The sequence below is a fragment of the Rhinopithecus bieti genome, unplaced genomic scaffold, assembly GCF_001698545.2.
Source record: "Rhinopithecus bieti isolate Rb0 unplaced genomic scaffold, ASM169854v2 scaffold_50517, whole genome shotgun sequence".
Classification (NCBI taxonomy): domain Eukaryota; kingdom Metazoa; phylum Chordata; class Mammalia; order Primates; family Cercopithecidae; genus Rhinopithecus; species Rhinopithecus bieti.
The window spans coordinates 129,089-145,431 of NW_016819943.1; the positions used below are offsets into that span (position 1 = coordinate 129,089).

At 60.0% G+C, this 16,343-nt stretch overlaps 2 protein-coding genes across 2 annotated transcripts in view; one reads left to right on the plus strand and one right to left on the minus strand.

The window, feature by feature from the left end:
• The window catches only part of SNORC (secondary ossification center associated regulator of chondrocyte maturation), a 22,251-nt gene extending 15,897 nt beyond the window's left edge, over positions 1-6,354 (plus strand). Inside the window, exons 2-4 of the mRNA XM_017859387.1 lie at positions 116-242; positions 5,911-6,093; positions 6,200-6,354. Of these exons, the coding sequence (XP_017714876.1) occupies positions 170-242; positions 5,911-6,093; positions 6,200-6,309 (366 nt within the window). The 5' untranslated portion in view covers positions 116-169 and the 3' untranslated portion in view covers positions 6,310-6,354. The remainder of the gene's footprint in view (positions 1-115; positions 243-5,910; positions 6,094-6,199) is intronic.
• A 2,259-nt stretch (positions 6,355-8,613) lies between these two features.
• NGEF (neuronal guanine nucleotide exchange factor) overlaps positions 8,614-16,343 on the minus strand; it is a 143,472-nt gene continuing 135,742 nt past the window's right edge. The window contains 6 exon segments of the mRNA XM_017859388.1: positions 8,614-9,597; positions 11,053-11,157; positions 12,108-12,193; positions 13,849-14,013; positions 14,586-14,749; positions 15,915-16,004. Coding sequence (XP_017714877.1) covers positions 9,407-9,597; positions 11,053-11,157; positions 12,108-12,193; positions 13,849-14,013; positions 14,586-14,749; positions 15,915-16,004 — 801 coding nt within the window. The 3' untranslated portion in view covers positions 8,614-9,406.

Genomic DNA, 16,343 nt, shown 5'->3' on the forward strand with positions numbered 1-16,343 from the left:
GGGGGGGGGGGGGGGGGGGCGCGGCGGGCACGGTGTCCCAGGAGGACAGAGTTTGCATTGATGAAAACCCTTCCCAGCCCTTCGATGCCTCTTTCTCTTTCTCACTGCCCTGAAGGTAACCAGCGCAGTCCTCCCTGCGTCCCACTAGCTGCGCTCACTCCCGGCCAGGATGGCATCCTGTCTGGCCCTGCGCATGGCGCTGCTGCTGATCTCCGGGGTTCTGGTCCCTGCGGTGCTCACAGGTAAGGGGTGAAGGCCCTTGTCTCTGCCACCACTAGCCTCCCAGGGCCGATAACTACCTTGGGGCCAGATTCTTCATCGTTCACTGGGGAGGAAGCCCCCTCACAGGAGATGGGGCGACTATTTGGGGTGATTCTGTGAAGAGCTCTTGTGAGGTCGGCTGGCAGCAGCTGTGTGGGATGCATGTCTCAGGAAATGGTTAGCAGCAGGGGTAATGGCCTCTGAAGAAGGAGGACGACTTGGGGGGCAGGCCCAGGGACGTTCTGCTGTTGGGAGGACATGGGAATTGCTCTAGCACTTTAAAATCTGAAGTCTCCCAGGTCTGGGAGGCAGCTGGGGGTACCAGGCACATGACAAGTGGCTGAGGGGCCAGAGGAGTGCAGAGCCTTGCTGATTACTTTCAAAAGCTTCCCTGCTGGTTTCTGTGATGTCCTTAGAGAATGAGGACCCAGGTACTGTCCCCATCTTGGGAATGGCTCCAGAGAGAGAGAGAGAATATAAGGCCCAAGATCCCTCTGCAAAACGGTGTGGACCTCTGGACCGAGATCAAAGTGGCCAAGTCTGGGGTCCCACGAAAGGGAGGCCTCCGGCACGCTCCCAAGGGCCCTGTGGGGAGGGGAAGACTGGCCCAGGCTGGCTTCAGAGCCTGAGAGACAAAGGACACTGACGGGTTACAGGTGGTCTTTGCTCCTGTTAGCCAGGAGTTGGATCAAAGGGCAGCCGGCTTCTGTGTCGCAGTAGCGGGTTTCAGGGACCCTGCAGCCTGGGCCTTCTGGAGGGTGCCCGTGGGTCTGTGAGAAAGGTGGACTGTAGTCGTGAGAGCATGGCCTGGGGAGAGCTTCTGGCGGACGACAGGCCTGGGGAAGCCCCCTCGGCCACACCCTGGGAGGTCTGGGTGACAACGAGGAGCCCCAGGGATTATTGGCTTCTCCCTGGACCCCCAGGAAGAAGCTCGAGGCCAGGGTGTGCTCAGTCTTGGCCGGGAGGTTTCTTAACCTCTCTCTGCCTTCTCATCTGTAGGATGGTGACACCGCCATGCTTTGCCTCACTTGCAGGGGGCTGTGAGGCCTCGTGAGTTCAGATGTGCAGAGCTTTTGGGATGGGCCCCACATCCAGTTAGCGCTCAGTGAACATCAGGGGAATGTGGATTCCGCGTTCTGAGCCCCTCCCCGGCACCAGGTGGTCTCAGCAGAACTCTACGTCCTCCCGCAGGCTGGGAGGGCAGCCTCCCTTGTGGTGGAAGAGGCGCCAGCCTAAGCCAGCCATGCGGTGTCTCCAGGAGTTGGGGGAAGGGACCTAAAGGGGAAGGTGGCATCTTCTACGGCTTGGATCCTGGGGCTGTGATCTTTGCAGCACCCTCACCGGGATGAAGCTGCTTCTCCAGCCTGGTGGTCCACGTGGGCGGAAGGGGAGGCCCTGGCTCCCGGGTTGCCTGTGGCTCCTGCCCAGGTTCCTGCTCCTGTGTGGTTGACCCTCCCGGCTCAGGCTGCCGGCCAGAGTTCCTGGGCCAGACTGTCCTTAATCAATGTGGGTGGATGGGCTTCCTCTGCCACCACAGGATGCCTTGGGGACAGCCAGGACCTCACCTGGCCTCACTGCCCCACTTCCCTCCATGTGTTCTACCAAGAGCAGGCGGCTCCCCGCAGGGGCCAGACCATGCCATCCCAACCCCGGAGTCTCTGGGGTTCTGGCTGTTGTTCTTGCCATTCTGGGGGGAAGAGCGTTTGGGAGGCTCTTAGCACCCCACCCCTGGGCCGGGAGCTCTGGGCAGGTGTGTACATGGTCCTCTGCTCTGTAGGCTGGGGTCCTGTAGCAGACAGGAAGGGAAGGAGCAGCCTTGCGGGATGAGGCCCAGGCCCCATCTGAGGCACAGGCCCTCTCTGTTGGGAGCCTGTGGCCTTAGCCACTGAGGTGGTAGCAGGCTGGGCTGAGTGGGCAGGAGGCCAGGGCAGGGATGAAAAGGCCCTTCATGGCCCACACAAAGGGTGTCTGTGAGCACAGGCGCCTGGCCTCAGGGCCCTGTGGTCAGAACAAACTTATTTACCAAAAGGCAGGGCAGCTGGGGCCAGTGGGGTTGGGAGAGAGCCCGTGGTGCCCAGGCCTGTGGCAGTGCCACCAGCCCCCGCTTTCCTGGGTCAGAGCACGTAGTCACACCACATAGCTAATTCTGGTCAATGCAGTCTGGGCCTCGGTACCGCCAAGGCAGATGGAATTTTCTTGGGATCCTCGGTGCCCCCACCTCTTTGCCACCCTCACTTTCTGTCACCCTGGCCTATTCACTACCTGCCTGGCATGCCACAAGTTCCGTCCTCCACACCTTTGCTCCTGCCCCATCTCCGCCTTCCCCGGATAGGACTTCTGCTGGGAAACTGACCTGCCCCCAGCTTCCCAGAAGGATGGATTTGGGGGAAGATGGGAATTGCCTTTCAGCTTTGCTTTCCCTTCTTACTGGAGCAAATTCTAGAAACACAGATGAGGATAAGAAGTGCCTCGGCCCCTCCCTGGCCACAGAACCCCTTTTCCTGGTGGATCAGTGACTGAGTGCAGGCTGTCATTTGGAGCCCATGTGTCTGCCACTTGGGCACCAGACTAGGTTGGCAGGGAGCTGGTGGGCCCTGGGGCCCTGGCTGCTTGGGTACAGATGGGTCCTGGGCCAGCCTGTGAGGGACTCTTGTGGTGGCCAGCGGCTGCAGACCCATAGCAACTGGGCTTGCATCCAGAGGTGTGCCCCAGGCCAGAGGCAGCAGCTGAAGATGCTGGTGTTCACACAGTTACCTCCTTGTGCAAGATGCTTGACAGCATAGTCTGAACCCCCATCTCAAAAGTCAGGAAGGTGGATTGGGGCATGAAGTCCAGGGTGAGAGCCTGATGGAGCAAGGATAGGCCCCAGCCCTCCTGATTAGGAAGCTTCATGGCCTGGCTGGGCAGGAGGGGGCTGTGTACAGTGGGAGGAGGCCAGGGCAGGTATGTCTGGTGGTGGGGGCAGCAGAGACAGGCTGGGTCATGGAGGACAGACAGGGACAGGGCCTGAATGGGGCTCCCCACTGCCCTGCTCAGAGGATACCCTCAAGGGTGGCAGCTTAACCCTGATGTGCTGGCCCGGGGACTGAGCCCTGCCTTCTCAGGGGCTGGAGGTCTGCCACTCCTTGGCTGATTCCCGCAGATGCCACCCGGGTCAGCTGGGCCTGGTACCCAGCAGCCCTGTAGCGGCCTCCAGATGCAGGGAGGTGTCTGCCTGACAGTCTATCTTGGGTGTGTCATTTGTGCATTTCTTTGGACATGTTCAGGCAGTCAGTGAGCCTAGACACTGGCGCCTGCTAGGTGGTGGGCACACTCAGGTCTTTTACCTGCCCAGCCCCCAGAAGCCTGAGGCAGCACGCCAGGGGCCTGAGGCCTTCCATGGGCGCTGCATGGCTGCAGACCCCTGCCTCTCTGGCTGCGATATGGGAGGCCTGGCTAGGTCACTTCCCCTCCTCTCAGGGTGGTCTTCAAGGTTGGTGGGAGGCTGGACAGACATCAGTGCTGCAGTCCAGCCTTGGGCCCCTCGGGAGGGAAGCCTCCCCCAGGTGGGGGCCAGTGGGCCTTCCACCCCTGGAGCCTCCTGCCAGAGATCTTTTCTGGAAAGGGGTTCTCCCTTGGGCCAGCCCTGGGGAATGTGGCAGGTCAGTTGAAAGGTCAGCAAGCTGAGTCTCGGAGCTGAGCCTTGCAACTGACCTCTCCAGGCTTGAGAGAGGCCCGGAAGCCAGGGACCTGCTAACATTTTATTGTGGAAAGATGTGCACTTTACAATCCAATGAACTCCAGGAGTCCATCCACCTAGTCTTGCCAACTGCCAACATTTTGCTACATTGCTGACTCCTCTTTCTATCTGAATGCTGAATCATTTAAGAGTAGGTTGCAGAAGTCATGTTCCTTTGCCCCTAAATTCTTCCTAAGAACAAGGACATTCTCATACACACCAGAGTCAGCTATCAAAACCAGAAAATGAGCACTGAGGCAGTCCTAAGCCACACTCTGTTCAAACTTCACCAACAGATCCCAGCGTCTCCAATCACAGGCCTGTCCCTCCCCATCCAGGAACACTGAGTTGTCTCCTCAGTCTCTGATCTGGAACCTTTCAGTCTTTCTTTGTTTTTCCTGACTTTGACATTTGGGAAGGCCCATTTACTTTAAGACTGACCCTGAGTCTGGATTGGCTGATGTTTCTGCGTGGCTTGCCCTAGATGGACACAACTGGCCGGAAAACCCTGGAAGGACCTCTGTGTCCTCTCGAGCATCCCCCTCTCTGGGTGCTGGTGAGCCTAACAGGAGGGCAAGTGTCTGGCTTCAGTCTTGCCCCAGCGCTCAGGGATGGAACCCGCAGGGACAAAAGATGCCCTAGGGTCGCAGGCTGGCCGCAGGGTCTGTTCACAGAACGGCAACCTCCCTACACCGTTTCTGGGCAGCACAACCACTCCTGCAACTGTCCAAGGGCTTCAGCCCACCTGTGCTCACCATCACGGCACCTTATCCCCAAGCCTTGGCTTTCTTGTCTCTGAAATGGGGATAAAAGCAGTTCCCAAACCACAGAGTAGCTGGAGTCAAAGAGATGAGGTGTCAGGACATCTCCAAGCTCATCCAAGGAACCTGTTTGAAGGTCGAGTGTCCCTGGATCAGTCTCTATCCCAGTTGAGATTAGGGCATGGGGCCGGCTGCAGTGGCTCACACCTGTAATCACAGCACTTTGGGAGGCCGAAGCAGGCGGATCACCTGAGGTCAGGAGTTCGAAATCAGCCTGGCCAACATGGCAAAACCCTGTCTCAACTAAAAATACAAAAATTAGCTGGGCATAGTGGCAGGTGCCTGTAGTCCCAGATACTCTGCAGGCTGAGGCAGGAGAATCATTTGAACCTGGGAGGCAGAGGCTGCAGTGAGCCAAGAACGTACCACTTCACTCCAGCCTGGGCGACACAGCAAGACTGTTTCAAAGAAAAGAGAGTGAGCTGAGATCCGGCCACTGCACTCCAGTCTGGGCGACAGAGCGAGACTCCGTCTCAAAAAAAAAAAAAAAAAAAAAAAAAAAAAAAAAAGAGAGAGAGAGAGAGAATCGGACATGGGCAGGCCCTGCTCTGCCAACACTGTGATGTCAGAGGGTCTGGCTGGGCTGGAGAGGCCGAGAGCCGACCTACCATCCCCATCTTGAGCTTTCCAGCGTTTCTGGGGTCTCCTATCTGGTTGTGGGGGATGGATGGCCCAGGGTTGGGGTGATGGGCGGGAGAGGACAACTGGGGTGGGCTGACTGGTGAGGGTACAGGGCGGGGGTTATCACGTAGGCATCTCAGCCTGTGCTTTCTGCGGGACTGAGAATGTCTCCTTCCTGCTCTCTGGTCCCTGGGTACCCCAAATCTTGCCAACTCCCAACCCTATGAGCAGAGAAGGGCTTTCATAGGTGAGATCCCCTTACACTGACCAGACACTCCTGCCCACCCACCGGCCTTGCCCTACAGGAGGCAGCAATGCACTGCCTTCAGCTTCCCAGCCTGGGAAATGTCAGGGCTAGTGCAGCGCTGAGCCCAGACCCCTCACACAGCGCCACCCGCAACTTGCAAACTTGCTTAACCTAGAGGTAGGGGGTGACGTCCCTGTCGGCCCTGTCACCTGGGGCCCCAGCGCCTCTCGTTGGCTTTGCAGATGATGTTCCACAGGAGCCCGTGCCCACGCTGTGGAACGAGCCGGCCGAGCTGCCGTCGGGAGAAGGCCCCGTGGAGAGCACCAGCCCCGGCCGGGAGCCCGTAGACACCGGTCCCCCAGCTCCCACCGTCGCGCCAGGACCCGAGGACAGCACCGCGCAGGAGCGGCTGGACCAGGGCGGCGGTACGAGCGGGGCGGGGGAGGGAGAAATGAGGAGGGGCAGGAGGCGCGGGGAGGAGGGCCGGCCGGGCCGGGGCTGGCAGGTGACGTGGTCCTCCGTCCTCCGCAGGGTCGCTGGGGCCCGGCGCCATCGCGGCCATCGTGATCGCCGCCCTGCTGGCCACCTGCGTGGTGCTGGCGCTCGTGGTCGTCGCGCTGAGAAAGTTTTCCGCCTCCTGAAGCGAATAAAGGGGCCGCGCCCGGCCGCGGCGCGACTCGGCTGCACTCCTCGCGCGCCCGTATGTCTGCGCGTGCGTGTCCGCGCGTGCAGGTGTGCCAGAGAGTGAACGCGCGCAGGCGAGGGCTCAGGACGGGGGTGGGCGCGGGGGCGAGGGTGGGTGCTGTGCACGCGCGTGGGGCCGGAGTCGCATCCGAATTCCCCGCAGGGGCGCCGGGGCGTGCGTGAGCACACAGCATGTCCCAGCCCGCGCGCGCGGGGCCGCGCGGCCCGGCGTCCGCGTGCACCACGGCTGGAGTGCCGCGGGAGGCGCGCCGCATGTGCGTGCGCGGTGCGGCGTGCGCGCCGCCAGGGCATCGGAGCCGGTGTGCGGCCAGCGGTCTTAGCCCGGCCTGGGGCACCGTCACTCCCGGGGCCACGGGTGGCCCCTTCTCCCAGCGCCGACTCCTCTGCCTGGGCCCGGGCCGAGGGGCTCGCCGCGCTCCCCGGGGCCTGCCCCCCATCCCGCTCCGCTGGGGTTCAGAGCGTTCCGTGAGGAGGGAAGCGCGAGGGCAGGAGAGGCCGACGGAGACCCCGGGGCCCGCGGCTCCCTGAGGCCGGGCTTGGGGAGGGCGGGGGCCGTCGGCGCTCCCAGCCAGAGGCCGCGTTATTTTGGGGGACGTCTTGTGACTCTGAGTCCCGCAGCCAGGGCTCAGACCCGCAGCCCCAGGCCCCCAGGTAACCCCTCTGCCTAGGGAGCCTCAGGAGCAGGATGAGTCGAGGGTGGATGCTGGACGCTGTCCGCCCCTGCTTCCTACTCTCACCCCAGGCCTGGCTGGGCCGAAACGGCGGCCCCCACGCCCACAGTTCGTCTGTTCAGGGAGAGAAAACGGCTTTCCCAGCTCTTCTTACCCAACTTCACTCTCAGAGCATCGGGGCGGAGTGAGGGTGAGGAGCCTGGTCCACGGTCCCCACCTCGGAAGCATTTAGAGATGTAAACTTCGATCCTTTGATCATTTAACCTGCTCGGCGCAGCAGGGAAGCGGGAACTTGGGGCCTACCCCAGTCCCCAGAGCCTTTGGAGGGAAGGGCTGGACAGTTTGGAGGCCAGCAGACCCCTTGGGGACAGCGTAGTGCTTCTGAAGATTCCAGGGTGGCAATGCTGCTGGAGGGCAAGCTGCTCTTTTTCAAAAACTCATTTTCTCTAGCAGCTGTTTTGGCCTCTTTGGTGTCCCTGAGCTCCCCACGGCAGTTTCCTGCCATGAGTTTCTCCTCCTGGACACTGGAGGAGCCCAGGTGGTGCCCACACACCTCTCACACACTGGGGGATGAGGTCCAAGGCCTCATCCAAGTCTGTTAGCAGCTTCCCACTCGACCAGTCTCCCCAAAACACACTGAGTTAAACGATTCTGCTTATAAAGGAGGGCTATGAAACTGACCTATTTTCCTAATTGGTTAACTTACTTCATCTCACCTAACCTTGAGTAACCAAAGCCTTTATCAGACCGGATGATCCAACTCAACATGCTGTTTTCCAGCCTCAAAAGGCACGGGGATAAATGGCCACCTAACTCCTTCCCAGCCCTCCCCTCCAGGGACAAGAGGTGGCCCCTTCTTTTCCTTTCCTGACTCTGCAGCACTCTCCCACCAACGGGTGCATTACAGCCCCTCACTGGGACCAGGGGGGCCTCCCTCTCCAGTGGAACCAGTGTCACACGCCTGGCATCCCTGTGATTCTCAGAGGGTCTGAGGTCCCAGGACCAACGAGCACCCTTTTGTGGCCTGTGGGAAGACGCTACAAAGTCCCACTGGATCTAAACCAGAGGCCTGTTCTGGAGAGCAGGGAAACTGTGTCCTAGCAGAGAGCGTGGTCCTGGGCACACAGGACCCCTCGGCAGGCTGAGGTGGAGCGGGGGCGAGGGGAGGGAGTGGAGCTCTGGGCAGCTGAGGGTGTGAAGGGCCCAGGGCCTGCGTCTGGGCAGTGCGGAAGTCCCAGCCCCACTCCGGTGGTGAGATCCCCGTAGGGCCCCCCACCATGGACACTTCGGGGCCTCTGCGGTCTTCCAAAGCTGTGTCCTCACTTCCACTGCAGCAGAGGGGCGTCCCCAGCTCTGTCAAACAGCCCTTTCTGTTTCCGGAGTCCTACAAGTGGAGGCCCAAATCTGCTCCCATGCTGAGACAAGGCCCTGGCTGCTCCTTCCTCCTCGGGAAACTGCCTCGAGCCCTTCCTTTGGGGAGTGCCTCCTCCACCGGCCTTGAAGGGGTGCTCCTCTCTCACTGCCTGGAACCAAACACCCCCTTCCTTTGTGTACCAGGGCAATAAACAGTAGACCTTCATCTCTTTTATTTTATATATGATGCTTCTTTTAATGCAGCCAAAAGTGATATTTGCTTTTCTCAGAACCATAATCGATACAAGATGCAGTGACCAATTCATTCCTTAAAACACCTGGACTCCTTAAGGGGCTAGAAGACACAAGTTACCTCCAGCCCATCAGGGAGCCAGAGGTGGGAGGGGTCCCCAGCCAAGCTCTGGCAGGCCTGCTGTGGAGCAGGGCCTGACCGTGCAGCCAGAGGCTGGCAGAGGCCCGGGCAAGGGTGAACAGGGGCAGCTGGGCTCTCAGTCCTGGGAACTGGAGACCAAGGGCTGCTCATCAAGCTCCGACAGGCAAGGGCGGCCCCATCTGTGCCTAGTGGATTCTAACTGCTTCCAAGGTAGAGGAGGACGCGTGCAGGAAATCATGTCAATTGTCACCTTCTGCCTGCCTCCCACAGGGACACTCTGGGTTGGGAGCCTCTTCCAGTCCCAGCAGGCCAGGGCCGTGGGGGCCCTGGAGCGTGCCCACCCCCTTGCACCCCCTCGGAGGCACGAGGGAGATGGTGTAATACTGCTGAAACCTTCTTGTTTACAAATGCATCAGGAGAGGCTTGGGCACCCTTTATCCAGTTTGCGAGCAAGGGGCCAAGACACATGAGCACGCACTGTGTGGGCAGGGATGAGGGCTGGGCACCCCAAGCCAGATCCTGCCACCTGGGGAGGCGCTGGCCTGTGCTTCCCAGAGCCCCCACGTTCTGTCAGGGTCTCACGCAGGCCCTGCTCGCGCCGGCCCCCGGGTGGGGTCATTGCCGATTCCGGCTGCCCAGCTTCCTGCGGTCCTTGTTCTGGCTGCGCTGAGGGTCATCCATCTTGTGGACACGGAAACATTCCTTGAGGTTCTGGGACCGGATCTTGGGATTCAAGATCTCCTCAGTCATGGAGCTGGGGAACCAGCCTCTCTCCTGGTCGTGCAGACGCTCGCCAAAGATCCACCCTGTGCAGGGAGGGGAGGGAGGGAAAGTCAGGTGCTCCTGCAGGGCGCAGGCTGCACAGAGGCTCCCTCCCAGCCAGGGCCCCCATCTGTGTGCAGGACACTAGGGATCCAGCTGGCCTTTCCCAAAACGCAGCGGTTCTGCACACCTCTGCCGAGATGCTCAGACCCGATTCACCCCCATAAGCTGGGAGGTGCATGGGCATCTGCACAGAACAAGACCTGCTCCGTGCCACGCAGTTCCATGTTGACTTTGGAACCCGCTCTGGGACCCTTGGCAATTCTGTGCTGCCCTACACGAGCCCAGGAGACCCCAAGGGCCACTCCAAAGAGCTGGAGGCATTCAAGGGGCTGGTGGGGGTGGCAGCTGAGTGCGTGGTTAGCCGGTCTGGACTGTGTCATTAGCCTCTTGTTGAGCAGATCCTCCCAGGCTTGGCCTCCTCAGGGCCGGTGTGGTCAGTGGAGAGAGCCCATCGTGAACTGGCAACACGAGTAGTCTCAGCGTCACCTGGCTCCTCCCTGCCCTGTTTCTCCACCTCTCCCCTCCCCTGGAGATCACCAGGTCTTTGCTCAGACCTTGTGGCTGATTGGAGCTAAGAGGCCTGGGGCATGCCCTCTGCAGGTCTCATTTGGGAGGGGAGCAGGCTAGTTACATTCCATGGGAAGAGGGCAGGAGCGCCCCTGGGCCTTTGGGAACAGCTCACAAGAGGGACTCCTTGGAGAAGGTCTCCCCTGGAGGTCCCAGCCTGAGGCCTTCCACCAGGACCCGGCAGGAGAGGAGGAAGCGGGGAAGATGCGGTTGTATACTTTGGAGATTTGGATCAGGAGCAATTACTGTGGAGACAGGGACATGATTTGAAAAGGGAAAGGGGTTCAATTCTACAGGGGCTGGGAGGAACTTCACTTGGTACTGATGACACCAGCAGGGGTGGCCAGGAGCTGGGGGCGGCTTCTTGGCCCACATGGGGCACCGAGCCTGGTGGTCATAGGCTTACCTGAAGCTGCAAGTACGGGTCTGGGTGAGGTCAGGGTCGGGTCTGGGTGAGGTCGGGGTCGGGTCTGGGTGAGGTCAGGGTCGGGTCTGGGTGAGGTCAGGGTTAGGATGTTCCTGGTTGTCCCCTCACACTGTGATGGAGACGCTGAGGCCAGGACCAGGGGAAGGGGACACAAAGCCACCCGCTTGGGGGCTGGGCCCACTGTGAAGGAGGAAAGGTGGGGCCTCCCGGCTCTAGGGGAGGACAGGGAGGCACTGAAAACAATTCCTCCTTCATGCTGAGGAAAGGCCAGTGAAGCCAGGATGGGCGGTGTCCAAGCAGAACGTCTCAGGGAGCAAGAGACACAGCAGGACACCAGCCCATCAGCGAGTGGTGATGCTTCTCCACCTCCCCTCATCTCTTGCCGGGCAAGGCTCCGTGTGGCGTCCCCTGGGGGCCCCGAGGGGAGGTCCCTGGGCCTCACCGTCGTCAGTCTTGTCCAGGATGTTGAGGATGTCGGCGAGCTCCAGCGTCAGCTCGTCTGGCTGCTGAGCCACGTATGGGTGCACGCACTGGACCTGGGGGCAGTCTGAGGGACAAGAGGCACAGGTACGTCCCCACCACTGTGCCACCCACCTGCCTGCCTGCTCCCACCAAGCCCGCAGCTGAGCTCTGCCTAGAATAAGAAAACTCCCACAGCAACTGGAGAAGGGCTCATCAGAGGAAGAGGAGGATTTGTTTCCAAAGAAAACGTTATTAACATAGCCAGGAGTTCTGGGAAGAAATACATGCATAAAGACTGTGAGGGGCCTTAGTTTCAACTTCAGAAGGAACTTTTTGAACCTGGGATATGGCCCCGGGAGTGGTTTGGGTGGTCAGGACAAGGTTCATGTGATCAGGGTTGGCACCTTCTCCATAAGGCTGCTGGACTTGTGCCTTTTTCTTTTTGAGACAGAATCGCCCTCTGTCACCAGGCTGGAGTGCAATGCAATCTCAGCTCACTGCAACCTCCATATCCCAGGTTCAAGTGATTCTCATGCCTCAGCTTCCAGGTAGTTAGGACTACCGGCACGCACCACCACACCTGGCTAATTTTTATATTTTCAGTAGAGACAGGGTTTCGCTGTGTTGGCCAGGCTTGTCTGGAGCTCCTGACCTCAGGTGATCCACCCGCCTCGGCCTCCCAAAGTTCTGGGATTACAGGCATGAGCCACTGCACCTGGCTTTTTTTCTATTTAATAAGCTTTTCGGACAACTGGCAAACCTAAAAACAGCACTGGAGTTTGGTCCAAACTCCTCCTGGTGACTTTGTGGTACCTGTCACCTAAGGCCCATCCAACATTCGCGCAGTGCGGCCATGCCGCGTTACTGGCCCGTACTAAGCTTCCAGTAGGAAGCAGCCCCTGGAGGCCCGTGCAGGCCTCTGAGACCACCAGCTCAGGGAGGTCTTCCCTCCAGGCAGGGCACACCGTGCACCTGTGGCATCAGGCAGGGCCAGCCCAAGCACAAATGGCGCCCCCTTACCCACCGGTGACTTACCCAGCAGCCGGGATGTGAACGAAACAAACTTAGTCCTCCTGTTAGGGGCCAGCGAGGTCATCCAACGCTTCATCTCACTCCTGGCGCAGGGAAGAGGACAGTGCCCCAGCGGCAGCTCAGCGGCGACCCCCCCGCGATGTGGCACGAGGCTTCCCAGCTAGCCGCCCCTCGGATCTGCGTCCACCATCCTGAGCACCGCTCCAGCCCACCCCAGGGACAGCTTGGGGGAGCCACAGAAACGGGCTGGTCCAGGGTCAGACACACACATGAACCCACGGAAGGGCACGGGGGAGCCCCTCAATCATGTTCCCGTATGATACTTTCAAAAGTCAGGCAGTAAGGGTGAGCCCACAAGGTAACAAGTCCCACCAAGTAACGCGTAACAGCACATTCCGTGGCCACAGCCACACCACCAAAGCCACAGTTTCTCATCCCGACAGGTCCTGCCCTGGTCCATGTCAGCTGCAGCCCCAGGTCTGGGCAGGGGAGGATATCTGGTGAGTTGTGCGTAAGGGGCAGCTGTGGGGCCATGGCGGGAGGAGGGCAGAGCCTCAGCTCAGCAGGCCACAAGGGAGTTCCACTCCACGAGTGCAGTGCAATCTCAGCTCACTGCCACCTCCACAGTTCCAGGCTCAGGGCCTGCAACGCATCTCTCCCCACATTTAGCTTGCTTGTCCCTCTTAGGGGGCCTAGGGCTGCAGGGCAGGGGTCCCAGCTGCTCAGATAGGTGAAGAAATGAGCTCAAGGCCACAAGCAAGTGGCAGCAGGGAGGAGGAGGATGGTGGTTCCCTACTCAGCCTGACTCAAGGGTTCTAAAAGGGCTCATCCAAAAAGAGAGACTTACCCAGAGTCTGAAGCCCCAAGGGAATGAACACACACACACAACACACACACACACAGGTACACACATGGGCAACAACATATACGCGCCACCACACAGGTACACCACGCACCACACAAGGTACACACGTGACAACACGCCACGCACCAGTACACACGTGCACATACAACGCGCACACACAGGTACCACCACATGCACACATAATCGCGGCACCACACAGGTACAACACGCACCACACAGGTACACACGTGCACATACACGCGCACACACAGGTACACACATGCACACATATACGCGCACCACACAGGTACACCACGCACAGGTACACACGTGGCCACATACACGGCGCGCACCACAGGGTACAACAACGTGCACATCCACGCGGCACCACCAGGTACCACATGCAACATACGCGCCACCAGGTAACACACGGCACCACACAGGTACACACATGCCACACATATACGGCCACCACAATGGTACACACGTGCACACCAAGGTACACACATGCACACCATACGCGCCACACACGGGTACACATGCGCAACACCACAAGGGTACACACATGGGCCACACCCATACACACGGCACACAGGTACACATGTGCACCACACGGTGCCACGCATAGTACACGTGCACACAACAGTACAACAGTGTGCACACACACACGTGGCACACAGGTACACGCCAATCCAGGAACCTACAGCCACCCCCAGATGCACCACAGAACAGTACTGGTGGCCAAGGGTCTGGATGGGGAAGATGGGCAGGTGGGCCCCATGCAGAGCGTTGTGGTGGCCTTTTCCACCTGGGGCAGGGCTGTAGGGATTGAGGGCCACACAGAAAGGTTGCCACGGGTGCACTGGCATGTTGGGCGGCCGAGGGGCACTCACTGAGAGGGATGCCTTTAGCATGTAGGTGGGCCTTCCCGGTCATTCTGCGTTCTCCAGCAAGCCCAGGATGAACCACATTTGGGCCAGCGTTTGGCCCTGGGTTCCTTCCAGGCTTCCCTCCACGCGCAGCAGTCCCGTGGAGCTGGAGGGTCGAAATACCTGGTACTGTTCTCTGGGGATCAGGGAGGAAGGGCAGGTGTGGTCGCCCCAAGGGAGGCCCATGCCCAGGGAGAGCCCACTTGGGCAAGGCCAGGCAAGGCCTGGCTGGCTCCACGGGCGCTGGGCTTCATTCTTCAAACCTCCTTTCCGAAGCTCCCACCTTGAACGCCCGGTCTCCCGCACCCCAAAAGGGCGACCCATTCCCAGGTGTGGACAGTGGCAGCACTATGGTCCTGCCAACCCTGATACCCTACCATGGCCACCCTGCTGCCGGGCTGGGGCCCTTCACGGGCCCTCGGAGTTTAAAACCCCCACTTTTACCAGGAGGGGAAACTGAGACTTAGGAACCGTGGAAATAACCTTTGGCTAAAGGCCCAAAGCTGGGCTCAGCAGAACAACCTTTAAAACCTGATCCAAAAGCCCAAGCCTGTCCCCGAATCCCCAACCTCGGGGCCCCAATCAAACCCAGTGCCCAGCACACTCCTCTGCCCACCAGAGCACCTGGCACCCCGGCCCCAGTCAAACCCAGTGCCCAGCACACTCCCCCGTCCGCCAGAGCGCCTAGCGCCCTGGGCCCCGACTCACCCCGGAATCTGCCGGCAGATCACCAGCAGGTCATTGAACAGGAAGAGGTAAATTTCGTGGAAGAGCTTCTTGGTTCGCAGGGTCCGGGAGGTCTTGGGGCCTGACATCTGCTGCAGCTCACCCTGCTTTAGCAGCCAGCGGGAGTGGGAGATGATGGGTACCGACTGCAGGGGGGAAAGGGCGTCAGGTGGGCTGTGCCCACAGTGTCCCTCCCCAGGACATGCTCCCAGTGCTGCGTCTGTCACATTCCCTGACACCTGCCCAGGGCCCCGACACATGAGGCACAAGTGGGTGGAATGGCTGAGTTCTGGACGGATGCAGAGAAATGGCAGGGCTGTGTGTGTGTGTGTGTGAGAGAAGGTGCACCCTGCGGGCATGAGTGTGCTGTGCGTGTGTGTGTGCTGTACATGTGGACTTGTGTCTATGTGTGTGGACTGTGTTCTGTGTACCCCCATGTGAGCTTTAAGTGTATGTGCATGTGTGTGCATGTGCTTGCGTGCATGTACACTGCTGTTTACGTGTGTGCACTGCTGTGTGGATACCGTGTGTGTGCCTGTGAATGTGGCAGCCAGTGTCTGTCATCATTGCCCCCACCAAGCTCTGCCTGTGGGATGCAGAATCAGAGAAGGGGCCGAGTTCACAGTGGAGAGGAAAGAATGGGACCCACGGGGCAAGGAGGCCAGGCCTGCAGCGGAACGGCCACTCGGCAGGTGATGCAACTCAGGGGCAGGCGCCTGGCACCCAGCGGTCAGTCCCATGTGGAGCTCCATGGGATGCCCAGAAGACCGCCTCTGCCTCCTCGAGTGGGGCTCAGCTCCCAAACCAAACCTGGTCTCGGGGACCCGCTGCGGGCACAGTGTGCTGCTGTGGCCGAGTTCCCAGAAAGTCAGGCCCCAGGGGACCTGAGGGGCTCACAAGGGCCTGACGTTTCCTGTGAAGTGTTGGCGAGGCTGGTCACTTGCAAATCCTCCTGGTTTGAGGATCCTTGGAGTAGCCCCCACCACATCCTCCACGTAAACTGACTGCTCAAGGCCACGCCGCTGGCAGGTGAGCGCAGGACCCACACCCCGCATGGCTCTAGGCTGCACACTAGCCCTGCACTCCCGTCTCTCAGGAGACAGGTCTGGGCCACTGTGGTGGTGTTTCATGCCTGGTGGCAGGTGGGGTGGCTTCAGCTGGGGAGGTCAGGGGGCGGAGGGGACCCTAAGTGTGGCCAGTGACCAAGGACCTAAGGAAGGCCAGCCAGGCGTGGTGATCTGTGCCTCTGGGGCAGGGCGGGGCCAGGGGCCCGTGCATGGGTACAGGCTGACACCAATCGCTCCAGTTCACCTTGATCTTGAACTCCATCTTCTTCTGAATGCAGATCATCTGCTCCGTGCGGCTCATCTTCCTCACGCCCTCATTGCATGCCTTCACCACCTGGGACAAGAAGGAGGGCACATCAGGCCACCAGAGCCAGCTGTCCCAGCCCCTTCCTCCTGCTCCGTCAGGCCACAGAGAGGGCTGAGTGATTACTGTGACCAGGCACTGTGCCCACAGCTGAGGCTGGCCGGCCAGTCTCAATCGGGGCTGGAGCTCCTCTTTCTAGCACCTCGTGGGACAATGGCAAGTGGGAAAACCTGTTAGTTTTGGTGCAGAAAGTTGGTGCCTTGTCCTTACTAGGAAGCAAACTCCAGAAAAGACATGCGTGAGGCATCCCTCCTCCTCTGCAGGCTGGACAGCCCGGCAGAGCTCCGGGCTGTTCTCCCCACACCCTCC